Genomic DNA, 18,879 nt, shown 5'->3' on the forward strand with positions numbered 1-18,879 from the left:
AAGAAAGATTATTTCTTTTGTTTTAAATGTGACTGCTTCTCAATGTTTTGCAAGCAAAATCTATTCGGTCACCTGCTTTTCTTTTCAACCAAATCATTAAAATATGTTGAATTATTGGTGCATATAGATAGGATGTAGGAGTAATCTGCAAGGTTGTAAACAAAGGAGGGTGTGCTTGTAATTGTATCTAAGTAAGTCAAACGTAGCGTTTTAGTGTCTGTCCTGCCAAAACGCTGTGTTTGGTTACAGATACCAACTATTAACAGTTGGTCTTGGTACTCGTCTTAGACTCTTAGTCTCTAGTCGTCTTCTTCAAAACAGAAAAAAAAAAAATCAGTAAAAGCTACAACCTACAGAGCAGTTTTTCGTCATGCAAGATTTGTCTTTTCTTCTTTCAGTTTCAAACTTTCAATTCATCTCTACAAGATTAGTTTGAATTAAGAGACCACACTAACCTAACTATTGCCCTGCTGGTGCTGCCGTGAGAGGACTGCTGCTGCCGTGCTGGTGCTGCCGTGAGTGAGATATGTTGCTGCCGTGTGACCTGCTGCTGCTGCCGTGACCTGCTGCCGCTGCCGTGACTGCTGCTGCCGTTAGAGAAGTCAAAGAATGGGAGAGTGGAGCTACTGTGAGAGGACTGACGACTGAAGAGCGAGTCATTCATAAGTTTTTTTTTTTTTTTTTAAATTTTGAATTTGGGTCTGCGGGTACCCGCGGGTAGTACTCGGTTCACCCGTAAAAGTCACGGACAGGCTGAGTATGGGTCAATTTTTTACGGTTAAAATATGTATTATTTGTATCTATCCGTGGGTACGGGTATCCGTTGACCCGCGAGTACACCCACCCATTTGCCAGGGTCAATAGGATGGGAAAAAATAATTAGCCAAAAGCAATATACAAAAAAAAAAAAAAAGACAATGACAGACGCGTACACGTCGGCTCACGCGTTGGAAATTGCCACGTCAGTCACATTCAATTACTTTCAATCACTGTATGACACGACATCGTTTTTGTCTCTTTTCTATTGTTACATAATTGACTCTAAATTATGTGGTTGACCCCTAGTCATGTATGGTAGATCCACCTTGGTGTTATAATGTAATGTATAATACCCGCATTAAAATCATCTTAAAACCGAACCAAAGAAATGGTGATCTTAGTAAAGCATTAAAATTTAATATTTATTTTTCTAATAATTTGTTGGGAATAAATTTGATAACGACCCACCTATAATTAAATGAGATGAAATACCCAACTGTTTTTTAATACATTCAATTAAAAACCTGATAATGCAATGCTGTCAAGTAACAATACATACTAAATGTATTAAAAGTCAGCCAACGAGTGGCGTACTTTAATAAAGAAAAATCAAACCTTAATGTAAATTTAATCCAGATAGTTACGTGACAGGAATGTTACTTTCCTTATATGTAGATTAATAATAATAAAAATCTTATTATATCAAACAGATTAGGGCTAGACTTGAGAATACCATCTGGTTGACCGATGACTTAGCCATGCCATATATACACAGGGGGGGTTCTGCCATGTCTGACACAAAACCCAACCAAATAGCTGCCTATGGTCGAGCCATAGAAACCCAGCCCTTGACCACCTTGAAAATAAGTTTCATTAAAAGCCTCCGTTGACAGTGAAAGTGACAGAAGACCCGGCGGTTGGGCACGCCTCTTGTGTTCATTAATGTAAAATCTAGAGCTCGTACCAGAGCCAGTGGGTACACTGTAATCTCACAATCTCTAGAACCACCTGGTTAAACTTTGACCCTCTCTCAGAGTCATTAGAGAAATAATGGGTACATTATGTTAAATTATTCATTTGGATCGGCGTTAAACGAGGAACAACACACATCGAATACAGAATCAAATCTCGTGATTGGAGGTAAGGATATTAACTGAGAACAAATCTTTATTTATTATTTGTATTTATTTTTGGATGAGCTGTCTGAAATTATATTTACTGCAATCTGAAAAACAAACTTAGTTGTGGATAAATGCAGTTAAACAGAGTAGAGAAGAGAATATTAATTTTACGAGCATATGGTCAACAAAATACATATTGCACCACTAATACTTTTGAATGTTTTTGCAAGGACCAAGAACAAGAACAAGAACAAGAAGCGCAAGATGAACCACCATAAACTGTCATGAGCATCAACTTCACTTTATTATTGTTATTATTATCAACCATGGAAGCCAGCCTACTTCGACTTAAGGTTGCAGTTTTACTTCTGTTCTTGATCCACTGCGTGCAAGCGCAGCAAGTTCTTTTAAACTCCACCGTTGAACGCTCTGCATTGCTCGATCTCCGGTCGTCGTTGGGGCTGAGAAGTAGGGACTGGCCGTTAAAAGCGGAGCCGTGTAAGTTCTGGAAGGGAGTCCAATGCGAAAACGGCCACGTTATCGGAATCAATATTTCGGGTTTCAAAAGAACCAGAATTGGTCGGCTTAATCCCCGGTTCAGTGTTGACTCTTTAGCTAACTTGACCCAGTTACGTTCTTTCAATGCGTCCGGGTTTTCACTTCCCGGGTCAATACCGGACTGGTTCGGGTTCCGGTTTCCGGCGCTTCAGGTTCTCGATCTCCGCTCTTGTTCAGTCTCCGGTTCGATTCCAGGTTCGCTGGGTAATTTGAGTAGTGTGAATTTGGTTTATTTATCAGGTAACAGTCTTGCTGGTAGATTACCTGCTACATTGGGACAATTAAAAGAATTGTCAGTTCTTGATCTTTCGCGTAATTTACTTACTGGCTCCATACCAAATATTTCCTCTCTTGGAAAACTTACAAGGCTTGACCTTTCTTCAAATTATTTATCTGAGCAAATTCCAATTAGTTTAGGTTCACTTTCTGGCATTCAATTCTTGGATTTATCGGATAATAGTTTGACGGGATTTATTCCTGATGAGTTGAGAAATCTTGATAAATTGGTTGAGCTTGATCTTAGCAAGAATTTGTTATCTGGATCGTTGCCTACAAAATTGAGAGCGTTGATGAGTTTGGAGAAGTTGTTTGTTGATAGAAATGGACTAGTGGGGCACTTGTCGGGGGACATGTTTTCAGGTCTTGATCAGTTGCAAGTTGTTGATTTGAGTGGAAATAAATTTGATGGTGCACTTCCTGTTGCATTGTTGTCAATGCATAGCTTGCAGCTTCTTGATTTGGCTGATAATAACTTTACGGGTGTTTTTCCAAGCTTGAGTTCAGATGGTAATTCCTCCAATGGTGTGTTTAATTTCTCAAACAATATGTTATATGGAAATTTGAATTTTTCATTGGTGAAGTTTAGTTCGATTGATTTGTCAAGTAACTATTTTCAAGGCAGTGCAGCGTCTTTTAGTAGAAGAAATGTTACTCTTGATAGAAATTGCTTTCAGGATGTGGCAAATCAGAGGAGTCCAGGAGATTGTAGACTTTTTTACACTAAGAGAGGGTTGAGTTTTGATGATTTTGGAGTTCCAGGACTTACACAGCCACCATTATCAAAACAGGCAAAGAGCAGTAAGAGATGGATATTCATCTTAGTGGGATTACTCGGCGGGCTTGTTTTCATTGTGATTTTGGTCACGCTGCTGGTACTGGTCCTAAGAAGGTGTGATCAGGGTACTGCAAATCAAAGAGGCACTGCAAATGTGGGTCCTGTTCCAGAAGGAGACAGCCCACTGCCTCCTAAGGATCCAAATATTGTATCTGGTGTTGGTGATTCATTTACATATGAGCAATTGCTCCGTGCAAGTGGTAGTTTTAGTGCTGCGAATCTCATCAAACATGGGCATTCTGGAGACCTTTTCAAGGGAACTTTGGAAGGTGGGACTACTGTAGTTGTAAAAAAGGTCAGTTTGCATTCCTTCAAGAAAGAGTCATACATAATGGAGTTGGATTTGTTCAGCAAGGTTTTGCATGCAAGACTGGTTCCACTTTTGGGGCAATGCTTGGAGCATGAGACTGATAAACTTTTGGTCTACAAATATATGGTATGTGGAGATTTGGCTAGTTCCTTGTACAGGATTACTGGTTTGGAGGATGACAGTTTAAAGTCCCTAGATTGGATCACAAGATTGAAAATTGCTATAGGAGCTGCTGAAGGTCTATCCTACCTACATCATGAGTGCAACCCTCCCCTTGTTCACAGGTAAAAGGAAACTTGCTTTTGATATCATTCTTCTATCTTGATTTTGATGGATGGTTTTTTGTTGATTATGATGGTTAAAAGCCATTATGAAGGTTTAACTTACCATTATTATGGTAGAACTCCTGCCTGCTGCAACATGATATTTTACTTTCAAATTTTTTTAAAAGTGTTTCTAAATATCGGAAAGTGGACATGTCCAAATCTAGAACTATACTAGCAAGCTTTTTATAGTTTTCAGAACTTCCATATGCAATCAAATTTGGGCCAGTTCCTACCATTGTTTGCTTTATTTCATAATTCACACATGGAACTTGGAATAATTATTAACTAGCTTTTGTAGAACTTATGCTTGGTATTGTAAATCTTAAATCCAACCATGTTTCTGTTGGATGTAGAGATGTTCAAGCAAGCAGTATCCTTCTTGATGATAAATTTGAAGTTCGACTTGGAAGCTTGAGTGAGGTGCGTGCTCAGGAAGGGGATTCTCACCAAAATGTGATAACAAGATTGTTACGGAAACAGTAAGTACCATTCATCCATTAGCTTTGTCAACCTTTTCCTCTTGGGCATTCAGAAGAAAATAGTAGCTTATGCAGCTTTGTGACCTCAGTATATGCTGAGTTACACGTGGCTCTAATTTACTATATTCTTTGGCATTAAACGATTTGGTCCAAGATTTGTTTTTGTACTTTGATTCTTGTTGTGGCTTGTCAGTATTTAGTTTTCAGTATCAAGATTGCATGACTTCATATTTAGTTTCTTTCTTCAGATAGTAATTGACAGCACACATGCTTTAATATGTCAACCAAGGATGCTTAAGAGTTGCTGGAACTGATCCATGCTGTACTCTACCCTGCTTCCTAGTTGGTCAATTATAGTGCAAACGAGCCATGTCCAAACTTATGCAATTGACTGGATATGGATGTCTTAGTTTCTTGAGTGTATAATGTTCTGTGCAATTTTTAATTGTCTTGGAGTCACCCTTTCCGCCACAGCTGAATACCACTTGTTGCGTCCATGAATACAAGTTACAATTTTCTTCTGAGTAGTGATTGTATAATTGTTAACTCAGTGAGCATGTTCTTACATATATAAAGACATTTGTTAATAGTGCATAATTAATTCAAAATGATTCAGATGAAGGAAGAGATAATTAAGACACATTGGTGCTGAAGTTTGCCATAATTAATGTAATATAATATCTTATTAGAAGTGCCGCTAGTCAGTTTATCTTCTCACTTTGTTTGGTGGTATCACGGTTGCATGAATGGTAAATATTTTGAATCATTCAACAAAAAAAAAAAAAAAAAAATTGAAACGAATAAAAAGGTTTAGTACTAATATTTCTTCCTTTTTTATTTCATGATACAACACCTGCTCTTTTTCTTATTTGTAGTTGTTATTTATTGAGAGCTATAGTAACATTTTCCTTTTGTTGAAATGCAGAGCCTCTGACCCATGTGCTTCTGGTACGTAATTCTCTTATACATGTTGATTTAGAATTTTTTTGTCAATATGGACACACAGTTTGTGTTTTACTGAGGTTCGTCTCCCTCAGTAGACCCAACCTGGTTATAATTAACTGAATTCGACCGTAAACCTGTACTTTTTCTTCAGTGAAATATATCCTTGTCCTACAAAAGAACCATTGAATTGTTTTTGTTGATAAATTTCAGTTATCTCAAAGTTTACACATGGATCATTTGGCTAGTGTCCTAGGCTCCTAGCAGGTGATATAATTAGTTGTCCTACTGTTGATATGTTAGGATAGGTTCATACATAGGTCATCCTTGGCTGAAGCAGGCCTATTTTCCACTTATAAATTGTGTCTCATTTTCCAGTATCATTGTTCAGCTTTGTGTGAATGGTAGGAAGAGACTACAAGGGAATTTGAGTATATTGCTTTTCATAGGTTTTTCTTCCTTCAGTTGTATTAAGATAGAAAGGAAATCAATTCTAACTTCCATAATTTTCCTTGATGATGAACAGGCTCATCCACCGCGACTTGTGCTTATGATGTCTACTGCTTTGGTAAAGTCTTACTTGAGCTTGTAACAGGCAAGCTTGGCATTAGCAAATCAGATGATGCTACTACAAGAGCGTGGTTGGAACATACACTACCATACATCAGTATATATGACAAGGAAATGGTGACGAAGATTGTTGACCCATCTCTTATTGTAGATGAAGATTTATTGGAAGAAGTATGGGCAATGGCAATTGTGGCCAGATCATGCCTAAACCCAAAGCCTTCTAAACGACCCCCTATGAAATATATTCTAAAAGCATTGGAAAACCCTTTTAAAGTAGTGAGAGAAGAGAGTTTCAGCTCTGCAAGACTGAGAACAACTTCATCTAGACGGTCGTGGAGTACTGCTTTCTTTGGTAGTTGGCGACAGAGTTCATCAGAGAGTGCAATTGTTCCTGGTCACACAAATAGAGAAGGTATCAGTGGTCTGAAGCAGTCGGGGAGAATAGGCTCTCATGGCAGTGGTGGAATTGAGCACTCATCTTCAAATAAAAGGTTATCAAATGAGATTTTCCCTGAACCAGTAGATGTGCAAGATATGGAGAGGCAAGACGAGCATTAACTGAAAGGGTGATTGGGATTGTGGCTTCCCATCTGAGTGCCTTCCCAGCGCAAGTTTCTTGATCCCAAAATATATCAATTGCCGTCTCATCAAAGGGTGAATCTCCTTACTAACCTTTCAGGAGAGTAGGCACTATTGTCGGATGCTACTAAGTGTAGCAAGAATATGGCTGAAGAGTCTGCTCGTGTAAATGAGACAAGCAAAAAATCTATTTTTCAAACATTTTTTTAAATTTTTGGGGGGGCTTTAGAGCTTGTTGATTGTGAAAGCAAGCTGCAAAATTTTCCTGTAATTGATACTTTCTCATAGATCTCCATGTAAAATTGTAAAAGATTAGGTTATCTTCTTGCGGCATATTCAAGTTCCAAATTATTCAGGATTCAAACGCCCCAAAACGAATGTAACTAGAATTTTAATTCATGATTCAGATTTTAGTGATCATAACATCCAACCTGCTTTACCAAATTCATATTCAATTTTATTTTGAGTCCAAACATGGATGCTTCCTGAATTAAACAATGTTACATGTAGGCTTTTCAACTTCCGCAAACTGCCTTCCATGACTGTAAGTCTGTAACTTGAACAAGCGCACTGGCTATGTTCCCCTTGATCCCCAAGAATTATTCTGCATCGTGATCCCTCTTTAATTTGAATAAAAGACATCTATTTGCCATAACTTTATATATATATATCTTTTATTCAAATTAAAGATTCTTGGGGATCAAGGGGAACATAACTTGAGGACAAGGGCGTCTCCATTACATTCAAATCTTCATTTCAACTCAATTAATTTAAAAAAAGAGATATATATATATATAGAAGTGAAAATCTATTCAGTTATATACTAATCACAATTTGATTGGGACTCACTTGCACATCAGCACCGATAACCAAAGGCCCCACCAACCCTTAATTACAAATGGAAACATCACTCAAAAGTACTGACTTTTATTTTCTTGTCTTGCTTTCTCATCCTCAAAAGAATATATATCAAGTAGAACCATGCTGTAAATATTACAGAGAACTCACATAATAACCAAACTGAAACAGCATGCAATTCTTGTAATGAGTAACAGTATCTATTGTCAAAAGACCCATGGTTATTTCAATTTTTGTCCTCAATTCCTAATCTCACCTAAATCTAAGTCCAAAAAGGGAACAATAAACACCTAACTTGATTGAATCAGCTACAACATAGCGGCTTTAAGTGGCAGTCTCCAGTTGTGGTGTAGAACAGCTTGCATATACAGGGTGAAGGACATGTCCGTCCTTGGGTTCAACATGCACCCACTTGCGGCCACTCGGCTTGTGTGTCTCAAATTTGACGCGTCCTTCCTTGAGGGCATAGAGGGTGTGATCCTTCCCCATTCCAACATAGTCTCCGGGATGAAAACGAGTTCCTCTTTGTCTAACTATAATGTTTCCAGGTATCACTCTCTGCACAATAGAATCAGCAGCCACAATTAGCAATTAAAACTCCACAAACAACAAAAGTTATCTCTACTATGAAATTTCCAATTCCATATAAATCATTCACTCACCTCACCACCAAATTTCTTCACCCCAAGATTCTTGGGTTTTGAGTCTCGTCCATTCTTTGTGGATCCAGCCGTCCTTTTGGTAGCCCAACGCCTAAACATCAAACTCAATCCGCCAGCAGATCCATCTAAGAATAACAAGATAATCATCACCGAAATTTATCTAGTAGTATCATGAAGAGATGACACCGTCGTGAATGTTATGTCAAAATGAAGTGTACATTACCAGCAAGATTGCCATACACCGGAGCACTGGTAACCAACTCTTTAACATTCAATCGCTTGCAGAATGTCGTTGCAGCATTAAACATGCTCATTTTCTTCTAAGGGCTAAACCTATGAAAATATTTAGGACAACTTAAACTATTTTAATCCAACAATAAGCAAATGTTACATAAATTTCATCATGAATAAAGCTTTCGCAAGTACAAAACCTTTCAGCAGTAATCAATTGTAATAACATATCTACTAATTATGAAACTACACAAGCTCAGTTGCACTTTATTTACAAGAAGTTTACAAAGACAAGCTCTTACGGTTTTGCCTGTAATATCAGCGAGAACGTGAAATTGCGTACCTATCTATATGCGATTCAAGTTACAGGATCAAGTGATCTTTAATCGATGTGACGTTGTTTCTGTGATTCTCCTCCAATTTATTTAATTATTGGAATCCCTCTAGGGTTTTACTTGCCAACAAGAGCTCCCGAAGCGGATTGTTTGGCCAATTGATCCAAAACAACCCAAAATCTTATTTTGAACTATTTTCTGATTAAAAGACTGAATTGCCTACAAAACCACGAACAATTTAGCAACAGATTTTCCCTTCTTTTGGGAGTTTGGATCTCTCGAGAGGCTATTTCAGTCTTTTCAAATGGCAATTAGGTTAGCTCTGAGCGGGTTAAAAATCCCCGCATCATCATCCCCGGATACTTACTAACTCAACTCAAGCCTCCTTCAGAAAACTCGCGCAAATACAAGAACAGGCCTGAGGTGTTATCAAGCCGAGCCGAGTTTTGAGGAGCTCGAGCTCGGCTTGGCAATTACAGAGGAGCTCATGCTCGATAGAAAAAAAAATGGGGTTCGAGCTCAAAAAAAATCAGAATTCTTATAAAACAGGTGGGGGCAGTGTGTGAGGCATTTTTTCCAAACATTAAAAAAAAAAATCTTTTCCAGTAACCAAAAGAACAAAATCAAAAAATAAAAATCTTAAAATAACAATCAACAAACATTATACAACAAATATACAATAAATCCTTAACAAATGTACATTATGTACAGTTCGGGAATCAGGAAGAATCGGGAGAAGAAGAAGGAGACGCAGAAAATGGAAGTACCTCAGTCGTCGGCGTCGTCGGGTGGGCGGACTCGGCGGAAAATCTCAGTTGTCGGGGTCGCAGCGAATCGGGAGGGTATGTCGCGATTTGAGAATCGAAATGGAATTGGCTTTAGGGTTTCAATTGAATTTGGGTTTTAGTTATGGGAAAATGAAAAATTCAGAAACCCCCTCATAGTTGTAAAAATTACAAATATCCCCTCTGAGGCTTGAGCTCTTGTAGGCTGTAGCTCACCAGCGAGCCGAGTACTGGGTGGCTCAGGCTTGACTCGAATCGGTACCCGAGCCCTGAGCTACTCACGACCGGCCGGGTTCGAGTCACAGCGCTAAGAACAGCAACTCTGTAAAGAGTAAAGACGTCCGTATCACATGCAAAACACCGTTTTCTATAAAATGCGAGACACAACAGTGTCAATAAAACCAAACCTATGTTCCGTTCAATTGATTCAGGGGGAGCCAAAAATCCATCATTTACAATCTCAATTTAATCAGGCTTTCTTTGTCACGAAGCACGTTTTATCTTTCCTCTGTTTAATGATTGAGTTGCATTATAAAACGGCCACTTCCATGTTTCATCTAAAATTTTAATCTCAGTCCAGACGCATTCATATCATATGTACCTCGTTGGATAATTGATAATTGGTTTGTTTTCGTTGCATCCAAAATTTATTTGGTCCTTCGGATTATGTAAAAATTTTCCCAACTTATTTCAGTCATAAAAAACCAGTATCCTCATAATGATATAGCTTCCTTTCAGCAATCCAAAAATTGACTCACTCTTTTGTTTGGAAAAAAAGAAAAATGGTTATTGGTGGCATAATCAAATTCTCCTATTTTCTCCAGACAAGGGAGAGAGAAACCAGAGGTACATAACGAAATTAAAATTTTACCACCATCAGAGGCCTAATTAAAGGAGTTGTGAATTGAGTGTGCTGTATATATCCAAGATGTCAACATGGATAATCCATACGCAATTACAACCATCTACTACCTCAAGTAAGCTTTTTATAAGCAACTTCAAACTACACAAAAGGATATTACTAAGGACAATACAAAGCTAGTTTCCTTTTTTCTTCATGTACTTTTTGGTAAATCTTCATTTTTGCTTCCCCGAGCCAAACAACAGACATCCACTTGTCATGATGATAACAGTTTTCAAATGGGCAGAATATCGAATTCATGAGGCATGAAATCTTCACTGGGTCTATAATATTTGTCAGGAGAGTACATGCTTAAGTTGGACACTTGGCTAGTATAAAGGCAAGCAAATCTCTCAACCTACAATCACCAAACACATGAAATTACGGTGTTATGGTACATTTTTTAAGTACAAAGAAGGAAAAGTAATGGGAAAAAAAAAAAAAATATATATATATATATTATGTGCAATTTTGTATTCTTCTATTTAGCATGAGCAATTCAACAACTGACCAAAATGTTTCTTCAAAATAACCCACAAACCCGTATTATAGACAATTTTGANAGGTCTATAATATTTGTCAGGAGAGTACATGCTTAAGTTGGACACTTGGCTAGTATAAAGGCAAGCAAATCTCTCAACCTACAATCACCAAAACACATGAAATTACGGTGTTATGGTACATTTTTTAAGTACAAAGAAGGAAAAGTAATGGGAAAAAAAAAAAAAATATATATATATATATTATGTGCAATTTTGTATTCTTCTATTTAGCATGAGCAATTCAACAACTGACCAAAATGTTTCTTCAAAATAACCCACAAACCCGTATTATAGACAATTTTGACAGTCTGCAGAACAGTTATAATATCGAAAAGATCAAATCTCACCTGATGAGCGAAGCGAGAGTTTTGATAACCAGTCTTCATTAGTTGTCCCCATATATTGTGAAACTGTACTTGTAAACAAACAGGTCATCATAAGGTGGTTGTTTTAATCCAAAGGCTGCTAAGATCAGTAACTAAATATTTGAAACATATATCACAAGGTAAAAACAAGTAATTCTACCTTCTGGTGACATTTCAGCTGAGCCCCTTGATGAGTGAGTCGCACTTGATCCCTTTGAGACTATAACATCAAACCATTGAAGAAAAATTCAGTTAAATTTATACCATTTATCTGGCAGAATTTTGGGGTTATTAAAAAATTAATATGACAACCCCAACCTCTAATTCATCTATTTTACAGGATATGTTCTGCTTCTCATCATCAGTAATACCATCAAACCTGAAATGAACATTTAATATTAAAATGCATCGAAAACTATAACAATATATTGTCACTCAGTGGGAGAAAAAAAAAATGACATGCTAGAAAATTGCTTACTTTAAAGACCATTTTAAGTGATGTACTTGATCTTCAATGAGATCACGCTTATTCCTCAAAATGCGAAGTTGCTGTACAAATACATCATGTAAGTTTAATTGTAAAATGAAAACCAACTGATTCAACATTGGCAAACTATTTTTATAGGTAATCAACCTAAAGAGGTTTTTTTTTTTTTTTTCTTTGTATAAACATTGACAGTACAGAAGGAAATTTATTGAAAAAGAATATTGGATAAAAGAAAAAAATGGGACATAATAAATCTTACCCCTTTGATGCAAACAATACAGCAAAGAGTTTATGGAAACCTAAGCTAGAGAAATAGTCCTCTAACTTTTAAAAAATATTTCATGATCTCTCCCTCAAAACTATTTTGACAATCTGTAGCACAATATTAACTACAGTACAATGATATAAGGTAGCAACTAGTATCTTGCAAGGCAAACTATTATGTTATCTTACTATGAATTCTATAATGTTTTGGAAGTGTGATTTCAGTGATAATATCACTATAATCAGTTACATAGCACGTGAACTTTGTCTTTAAATTAGAAAATGCCAAATTACTATTGCAACAAAGTGTGATAACATATCATCTTATCATTGCAAGAACTTTTAAACTCAACCTTACGCATATCCCTCAATCCCCAAAGCAACTTAACTTCACTCTCAAGCTCAGGAACGACAAGCATTGTTCTCCAACCTGCTCAGCAGGACATAAGACAACAAGCAAACCTCTATTATGCAGTAGAAATAGAAAATAACCCCTTATTGCATTGCATCCTAAATATACTTTCCACATTCTCAAAGCCAAGCTTGTAGACTTATATTAAGCAGAAAAAAATCAATAATATCAACTCAACTCTATTGAGATAAATTATGATAGTGCCAGGACACGTGTCACATCTAATTTCACTCAGACGATATGAAGCAGCTAAAATAGTTTCTAGTGAAATCCATTCAAAATCCAATCTGAGATCTTGTTAACAGGAAGAGACAATATAGTAAAAATTCAAAAGTTGTCACTACAAAAAAAGAAAGATTAAAATGTCATACCAAGAACCTTTTTGCTGCGTAATATATCTCCATAGATATGATCTCCAACATACAGAACCTACTAAAATGGTACGATAAATTTCTATTACCATTTCAAGTCAGCTGATAAAGCAATAACAACAAAAATAGGCAAAAAGATGAATTGTGCTTTGGTAAATATTGACTTAGGTAATCAGATAAAGCATCACCTGTGAACTTGACTCAATTGAGAGCAATTTATGTAGATGACCAACAGTACCCCCCTAAAAACGACAAATGCATATAAATCATTAAATTATTCCCATTTCCATTACAAAGTTATCTGGCAGTTGACAGTCGATATATTATCTTTTCTTTCATTGTTTCTTTCCTGGTTGCACATGGATCTATGATATTAGATTAAGTTATGTTTTAGATATTGCTGAAAAATACCTGGAAAACTCTACATGTTTTATTTTCCCCCTTCAGCAACAAATTTGGTGAAAAACTTCCCACCTGTTTCATAAAGCATAAGCTTCATTTAGTGAAATGAATGTAACAGAAGAATAAAAGGATATAAGCATACTAACCTGAGGCATAGGTGTGCCATTATCAGTATTAAGTAGCATTCCAGACTCAGGTTCAACCTCAAAAAGATTGGCACGACTATCTTCATGGAAGAAGCCTGGTTTAGCACTGCAATAAGAGATACTTCTTCGATGTCAGACATCTAAGGACTGAACACATGAACTCTACTACTGATGTTATCATAAAATGGCAGTCATCAAGCCAAAAAAATGAATTTGGTCAAAGAGAACTTGACAATAAATCATCAAAAATTGGAACAATGTTTAACGAGAATTCATTTTAGTATAAAGGAAAAAGGGGCAAATATAATAAAAAACAAAGTGAACTTTAAAGATGTTTTAAAATGATTAAAAATTTGCAATCCTTCATTATGTGAAGCAATATATGAAACACATCTACCTAACACATGCTTAAATAAAACGGGGAAAAAAGAGAAAATTAAAGTACACAGAAGTTGAGGATGTCTAACAAAAGAAGATGACCTGCCAGTGATAACTACATCAAAGTACTTTAGCCAATCAAAGTTGCAAGTACTACTACCATCCAGTGTACGAGATCCACAGAGAAAGTTCATCACAATATTTGTGTAGTCCCATAAACTGCAAAATATTAGTCAAGAGGTTAATATTATGTTTATTTTCTCTGCTTAGTAAAAAATACAAGCAGATAACTGATATTAATTTGAAAATGACACCGAGAAAGAAAAGGGGAGACAGTAAAATTACTTAATACAAAGTAAAACTACTTAGAAACCAATATTATTCTTTTTCCCAATTAAAAAATATTCTGTGCTGAGGTCTTGAGATATGGAAAAAAAAAAAAAAACTTACATAAAGCATCCAGTGTAAAAATTTATAAGCATTTAATGAACGTTATGTAATATTGTTATCCAACTATAAACATGACATTTGGAAAACAGAATGAAGAGAAATCAATACCTATTTGTCACTAGGAATGTTGAACGACCAGAATCTCTGAGCATTTTCAGCATAGGCACAATTGAGGTATCCTCATTTATATACCTACCAGATGACAACATAAGATCTAAGTGAGAAACACTCTATCAACACTACATATGCCTTTGTAAACAAGCGCATAATCCAGTTTGAAACCAATAACGACTGTGTCAATTATCAACTAGGCAGCTGACCGGTATAATATATCATGATTTATGCCTCTTTTAAATTAAAAAAAAAAAAAGTAAACTATTCAATAAATAGTTTCAAAAAAAAATGAAAACTCGTGAATAACAACTCTTTAGAAATGGTTACCATCTCTATGAAGTTGATACCCTATTTAATCCTCACCGTTTTGGATTCTTTGCAACCATTTGCTTTAAGGTCCCATCTCGATGACACAAATCAACTGCAGCACGCACATCTTTGTACATACGAGCATAGCTGAGAACATAATTCAAAGAATAATAATAAGAAAGAAAACAAACAATATATATCAAATAATCATGTATTAAGTTCACTGGTGCAAATTTCCTTCCCTGAGTGTGTCAATAAACTGTGAGAATAAAAACAAGAGTCGTTGATCGGTAAACAAATGCTGACCAAAATATGCCTTCAAGGATAACTAAGAATTTCACCTTATATGTCATTTATGTTACCTAAAGATAGTTACCATTATTTCCAAAAAAAAATTCTAAAAATAGCATTACCGAAGATTGAGGATTATGAAAGACTAGAGAGCACAAAAGTTTTTCTTACTCAGCTCCCTTTGGGACTTTGCCAGGATTATTATCCATAAAGTCAACAAGTTGAGCAAACAAGAAAGCTTCAGCCAGGGAAAAAAGAGTGTCAATGAGAGCATAGTCTGGCTCATCAAAAGCATCTCGTATTAGAGTATTTCCATACGCATCAACTTTATCCTCCTTGGACATCTCTCTAAAGCCATGATACGCTACTTTCACATATTTGTGGCGATCCATCTGTATGATAGACAACCACCAACTCAAACCAATTAAATTCAAAAAAACTAAGGAGAAGTTATGTAACCAATGAACATCAAGTTGGCTAGACAAAGGAGCAAAACATTTATGAAAAAAACCAAGTAAAAGTCTATGGTTTGTGGATCGACCTTCAAGATGTTGCCTCTCTTTTTATCAAGAACCAAGCCCCTAACCATATATCTCCAATCAAATGACCACTCCAGCAGCTGCATAAACATCAACATGCTTAATCAACAAAATCAATATCCAATTTTAAGCACTGAATAAAAAGGGTGAATATAAAAGTTCATGACAGTCATATCATATGATAGAAAAGATCTAATTGGCTTTTGCTAGATTAACCTAAGAGAAAATTGTTATATGAACTAACACACATTTATGTGACTCGATTTACATTATTCACAATACATGCATTAATTATGAAACAGACAAACCTCCTCAGGATATCCCAAATCATAAACCAACTTTCTGATTGTTCCATTGTATGCAAGGGTTTCAAAAGTTTCAGGCTTGTATTGTGCCAGAGTGTAATCCATATCAAAGCCAACAGCAACAATGTTCTTCATATTCAATGATCTGTTGCAAAAGATTTGTTTTCCCATATCAATCTTATGTCCTCCTCCTGGAGATGACCATATACATGGTTCTTGACCACCATCAGTAAGGGTCGTGGGCTGAAAATGTGATATTTTGTCACCTATACCAGTCACTTGATCCTTGTCCATCGAATAGCAAGTGTGCAACTGATTAGTTCCTGATTCATTTGGCAATGACAACTATTAGCTTTAATGGTAAATTTCAGATAAAAAATAGCATTAAATTAAGACAGCATAAAGTCCATATACGTATACAACAGATTTTGATTAACCATACATTCATGAATTCAAAGCCTAAATTGTCCAAAAAGTCAGGTAACAACGTCACAACGAAAACATACATTCATGAATTCAAAGCCTAAATTGTCCAAAAAAGTCGGGTAACAACGTCACGACAAAAACAACAACTTAGAGCTAATAGCTAAAGATACAAATGTAATTCCTATTACTGCACGTCGAATGGACAAAACTCCATAATTCCGGATAAGTTAATTTATAACTTTCTCACTTCAGCCGTGACAAAATAAACAAAACAGAGTAATTTCATTTCCATCAACCACTCTCAGCTCACGCCCATGCAAATGTGCAGATTTCACGTGTAACAATTGTTACATGCTCTGCAAAGTGCATGCAATTAACTACTGCAATAGATTTATAAGATCAACAATATTCTTCACTCATTTCACAAAACATCAAGCAACAATGGTACCTAAGCAAGATAGCTCAAGTTAGATTTGTGCTTGATCAAGTAATACTTAAGGTGAAGTGACCATTATTCATTCTAATGCCTTTCTTCTTACTGTTCATCCAACATTCCAAAAACTTCAAGACGCTTATTCTTTTCTTGTTAATGGAAATAAAGATAGGGAAAAAGAAAAAGAAAAAAAAATATTCCTACGGACTGAACATCTTACCTGAGATACCAACCAAAGAGCACAGAGTACACCACGCTAGGTTCCGAGCCTAAGAATCTTCCAAGATATGCTCCAAGAAACACCTAAAAATTCAATTTCTCAATTAAACCACAGCTTCTTGCTCCCAAAACAACCTATAGCCTATCACCTACTAGCCTAACCCGCACAAAATTTCACCAAATCAAAACCCTGACAACTTCTTTCCTAGCACAGAGCTAAATGTTCACAAAGTATGCACACAAGAATAATTAAAAAAAAAAAAAAAAAAAAAAAAGAGCAGTCCAGAGCAAACAAACAGTAAAACAATGCACGTTTATAGAGTGGTAAATTTAAGCCATCAAAAGAAAAGAAATAAAAAAGATAGAGTGACAAAAGTACTAACCGGCGTTATGAAAAGCAATTTTGGAGCCGAAAAAAGTGGGGTGAAACGGAAATCTAGAAAAGAAAGGACGAGGATAGAAGAGAGAAAGGCAGAAATGAACAGGCTTCTTAGGAATTAGCATCGTGAGATTAAATAGGCATCTCTGGGGATTAGTAAGCGGGTATGATAAAAGACAAGAATCGGATACCAGAACAAATGTGCGATTACAACTTGGCAATGTAATTGAAAGAGGAGAAGACATCTAATAACAACAATTATGTAAACTTAATAAATCAGTTGCTTCAATTGGACTATCCATAGCCAAAAGATAAGAATGGAATTTAATGCCTAATGCGATTTCTTTCTTTTTTTTTTTTTTTTTTTTTAACTTTCAGTTCCAAAAGAATAAACACACTGCCAACGAGAGCGAAGAGAAACGTTGAGAGCGTGAGTGAGGTGAGGTGTTTTGTGGTGGGAATGAAAGTTGTGGGACGAGTTGTGCCGTTGAAAGGTTAGAGATCAAGATGCCGTGCCACGTTGGATTGTGAATGTGTGTGTGAGAGTTGCCGTAGACCACCCTTTTCTCTCTTCTTTTTGTCTATAATAATATTATTTTATTTCAGTTTAATTTAAAATAAAATCTAGCTTGTTATATGTTTTGTCACCTAACACACATGCATTTGAAGAGTCGGTAGCCAATAACCATATTAACATTATATTAAGATAATATATACAGTAATATGACCTTGTTGAGTAATTTCCTCGGTTGTGATTTATGAATTGAAATATCAATCAAAATATGTATATTTAATTATTTGTAAGAAACAAAATAGGTGAACTCAGATAATTTAGAAGAAGACAAAAATGTCATTTTGAAAGAGGTCATATCTGGTGATGTAATGCTATCGGTTATATGATGGAAATTAAAAAGTTTTTGAGTCCGGAAAAAGAGATAAAAAGTGGATAAAGTTGCGCTTGCGACAGAATAATGCGAGTATCAAGACGCAATTCACTAGAATTTCCTTCCTGTTTTTTCTCAACGCTATATGAGTCTAGTGACACTGTGTAATGACACCAAAGTGAGGTGCACCATTCGGTTTACTGTTTTTATGATAATTTTCAAGACAATTCGCTTTTAATTCGGGGCTAAGTCATTGTTATTTGTTGGAATGCTGGCTCGGACAATCACAATCACAATCAATTCCTTTCAATCGCAAATTTCGCTGGGAATAAGATTTGTGTAGAATCTTTATAAAATAGTGGCCTAATTAATGTCTTTTTTTGGTAAGGCGTAACAAATGCGAAAGATTTGAGTATTATCTTGTTCCCATAGGTAAGTAATTAATTAAGGAGACGAATAAAGATAGGGAATAATGCAAAAGCCATCTGCTCCACTGCCTTTGGTTGTCGGATGCTACGATTCCACTGTTTTGATTATTTAATTTGTTGGATATATTATTGATGTTTCATTATGAAATTCATTGGGCTTTTGCTGCAAATGATTAAATGAATCCACCCCCAATTATCGCTTTGC

The 18,879-nt window shown here is 36.0% G+C and overlaps 3 protein-coding genes across 7 annotated transcripts; 1 reads left to right on the plus strand and 2 right to left on the minus strand.

Moving 5' to 3' along the window:
• The first annotated feature begins 1,569 nt into the window (after window positions 1-1,569).
• On the plus strand, window positions 1,570-6,969 carry LOC116119403 (probable LRR receptor-like serine/threonine-protein kinase At2g16250). 2 transcript variants are annotated; one of them, XM_031405339.1, is made up of 5 exons: window positions 1,570-1,899; window positions 2,111-4,146; window positions 4,542-4,667; window positions 5,593-5,615; window positions 6,136-6,969. In XM_031405339.1, the coding sequence occupies exons 2-5, from the start codon at window positions 2,165-2,167 to the stop codon at window positions 6,735-6,737; spliced, it is 2,733 nt and encodes a 910-aa protein (XP_031261199.1). In that variant the 5' UTR covers window positions 1,570-1,899; window positions 2,111-2,164; the 3' UTR covers window positions 6,738-6,969. The 2 variants fall into 2 exon arrangements, with proteins under 2 accessions (XP_031261199.1, XP_031261200.1); XM_031405340.1 differs by lacking the exons at window positions 5,593-5,615; window positions 6,136-6,969 and adding an exon at window positions 4,916-5,439.
• An 825-nt stretch (window positions 6,970-7,794) lies between these two features.
• LOC116119425 (50S ribosomal protein L27-like) lies at window positions 7,795-9,730 on the minus strand. Of its 2 annotated transcripts, XM_031405369.1 has the most exons (5): window positions 9,612-9,729; window positions 8,853-9,063; window positions 8,502-8,611; window positions 8,279-8,403; window positions 7,795-8,174 (listed from the first exon to the last, which is right to left on the minus strand). In XM_031405369.1, the coding sequence occupies exons 3-5, from the start codon at window positions 8,590-8,592 to the stop codon at window positions 7,941-7,943; spliced, it is 450 nt and encodes a 149-aa protein (XP_031261229.1). In that variant the 5' UTR covers window positions 8,593-8,611; window positions 8,853-9,063; window positions 9,612-9,729; the 3' UTR covers window positions 7,795-7,940. The 2 variants fall into 2 exon arrangements, with proteins under 2 accessions (XP_031261229.1, XP_031261230.1); XM_031405370.1 differs by lacking the exon at window positions 8,853-9,063 and having other exon boundaries at window positions 9,612-9,730.
• Window positions 9,731-10,526: 796 nt separating this feature from the next.
• LOC116119424 (5'-nucleotidase domain-containing protein 4) lies at window positions 10,527-17,709 on the minus strand. Of its 3 annotated transcripts, XM_031405368.1 has the most exons (19): window positions 17,367-17,505; window positions 16,985-17,067; window positions 15,909-16,228; window positions 15,603-15,680; window positions 15,233-15,453; window positions 14,825-14,917; window positions 14,456-14,539; window positions 14,000-14,116; window positions 13,520-13,625; window positions 13,383-13,445; window positions 13,160-13,213; window positions 12,972-13,029; window positions 12,542-12,618; window positions 11,916-11,986; window positions 11,756-11,816; window positions 11,598-11,657; window positions 11,420-11,482; window positions 11,107-11,171; window positions 10,527-10,823 (listed from the first exon to the last, which is right to left on the minus strand). In XM_031405368.1, exons 3-19 carry the CDS (start codon window positions 16,197-16,199, stop codon window positions 10,766-10,768), a joined length of 1,620 nt encoding a protein of 539 aa, XP_031261228.1. In that variant the 5' UTR covers window positions 16,200-16,228; window positions 16,985-17,067; window positions 17,367-17,505; the 3' UTR covers window positions 10,527-10,765. The 3 variants fall into 3 exon arrangements, with proteins under 3 accessions (XP_031261228.1, XP_031261226.1, XP_031261227.1); XM_031405366.1 differs by lacking the exon at window positions 16,985-17,067 and having other exon boundaries at window positions 17,367-17,709; XM_031405367.1 differs by lacking the exons at window positions 11,107-11,171; window positions 16,985-17,067 and having other exon boundaries at window positions 10,527-10,888; window positions 17,367-17,709.
• Between the last annotated feature and the right edge of the window lie 1,170 nt (window positions 17,710-18,879).

Source organism: Pistacia vera, unplaced genomic scaffold, assembly GCF_008641045.1.
Source record: "Pistacia vera cultivar Batoury unplaced genomic scaffold, PisVer_v2 Contig89, whole genome shotgun sequence".
In the NCBI taxonomy this organism is placed as follows: domain Eukaryota; kingdom Viridiplantae; phylum Streptophyta; class Magnoliopsida; order Sapindales; family Anacardiaceae; genus Pistacia; species Pistacia vera.

Excerpts from the sequence above, each read along its gene's own strand:
- LOC116119403 (XM_031405339.1), top strand. The coding sequence starts at position 2,165 with ATGAGCATCAACTTCACTTTATTATTGTTATTATTATCAACCATGGAA. Across the intron at positions 4,147-4,541 it reads AACCCTCCCCTTGTTCACAG|AGATGTTCAAGCAAGCAGTA; the intron begins GTAAAAGGAAAC and ends TGTTGGATGTAG. Across the intron at positions 5,616-6,135 it reads CTCTGACCCATGTGCTTCTG|GCTCATCCACCGCGACTTGT; the intron begins GTACGTAATTCT and ends GATGATGAACAG.
- LOC116119425 (XM_031405370.1), bottom strand. The coding sequence starts at position 8,592 with ATGAGCATGTTTAATGCTGCAACGACATTCTGCAAGCGATTGAATGTT. Across the intron at positions 8,404-8,501 it reads GGTGTATGGCAATCTTGCTG|ATGGATCTGCTGGCGGATTG; the intron begins GTAATGTACACT and ends TGTTATTCTTAG. Across the intron at positions 8,175-8,278 it reads TGAAGAAATTTGGTGGTGAG|AGAGTGATACCTGGAAACAT; the intron begins GTGAGTGAATGA and ends TCTATTGTGCAG.
- LOC116119424 (XM_031405367.1), bottom strand. The coding sequence starts at position 17,607 with ATGTCTTCTCCTCTTTCAATTACATTGCCAAGTTGTAATCGCACATTT. Across the intron at positions 16,229-17,366 it reads AATTGCTTTTCATAACGCCG|GAACTAATCAGTTGCACACT; the intron begins GTTAGTACTTTT and ends CAAATGAATCAG. Across the intron at positions 15,681-15,908 it reads ATTTGGGATATCCTGAGGAG|CTGCTGGAGTGGTCATTTGA; the intron begins GTTTGTCTGTTT and ends ATGTTTATGCAG.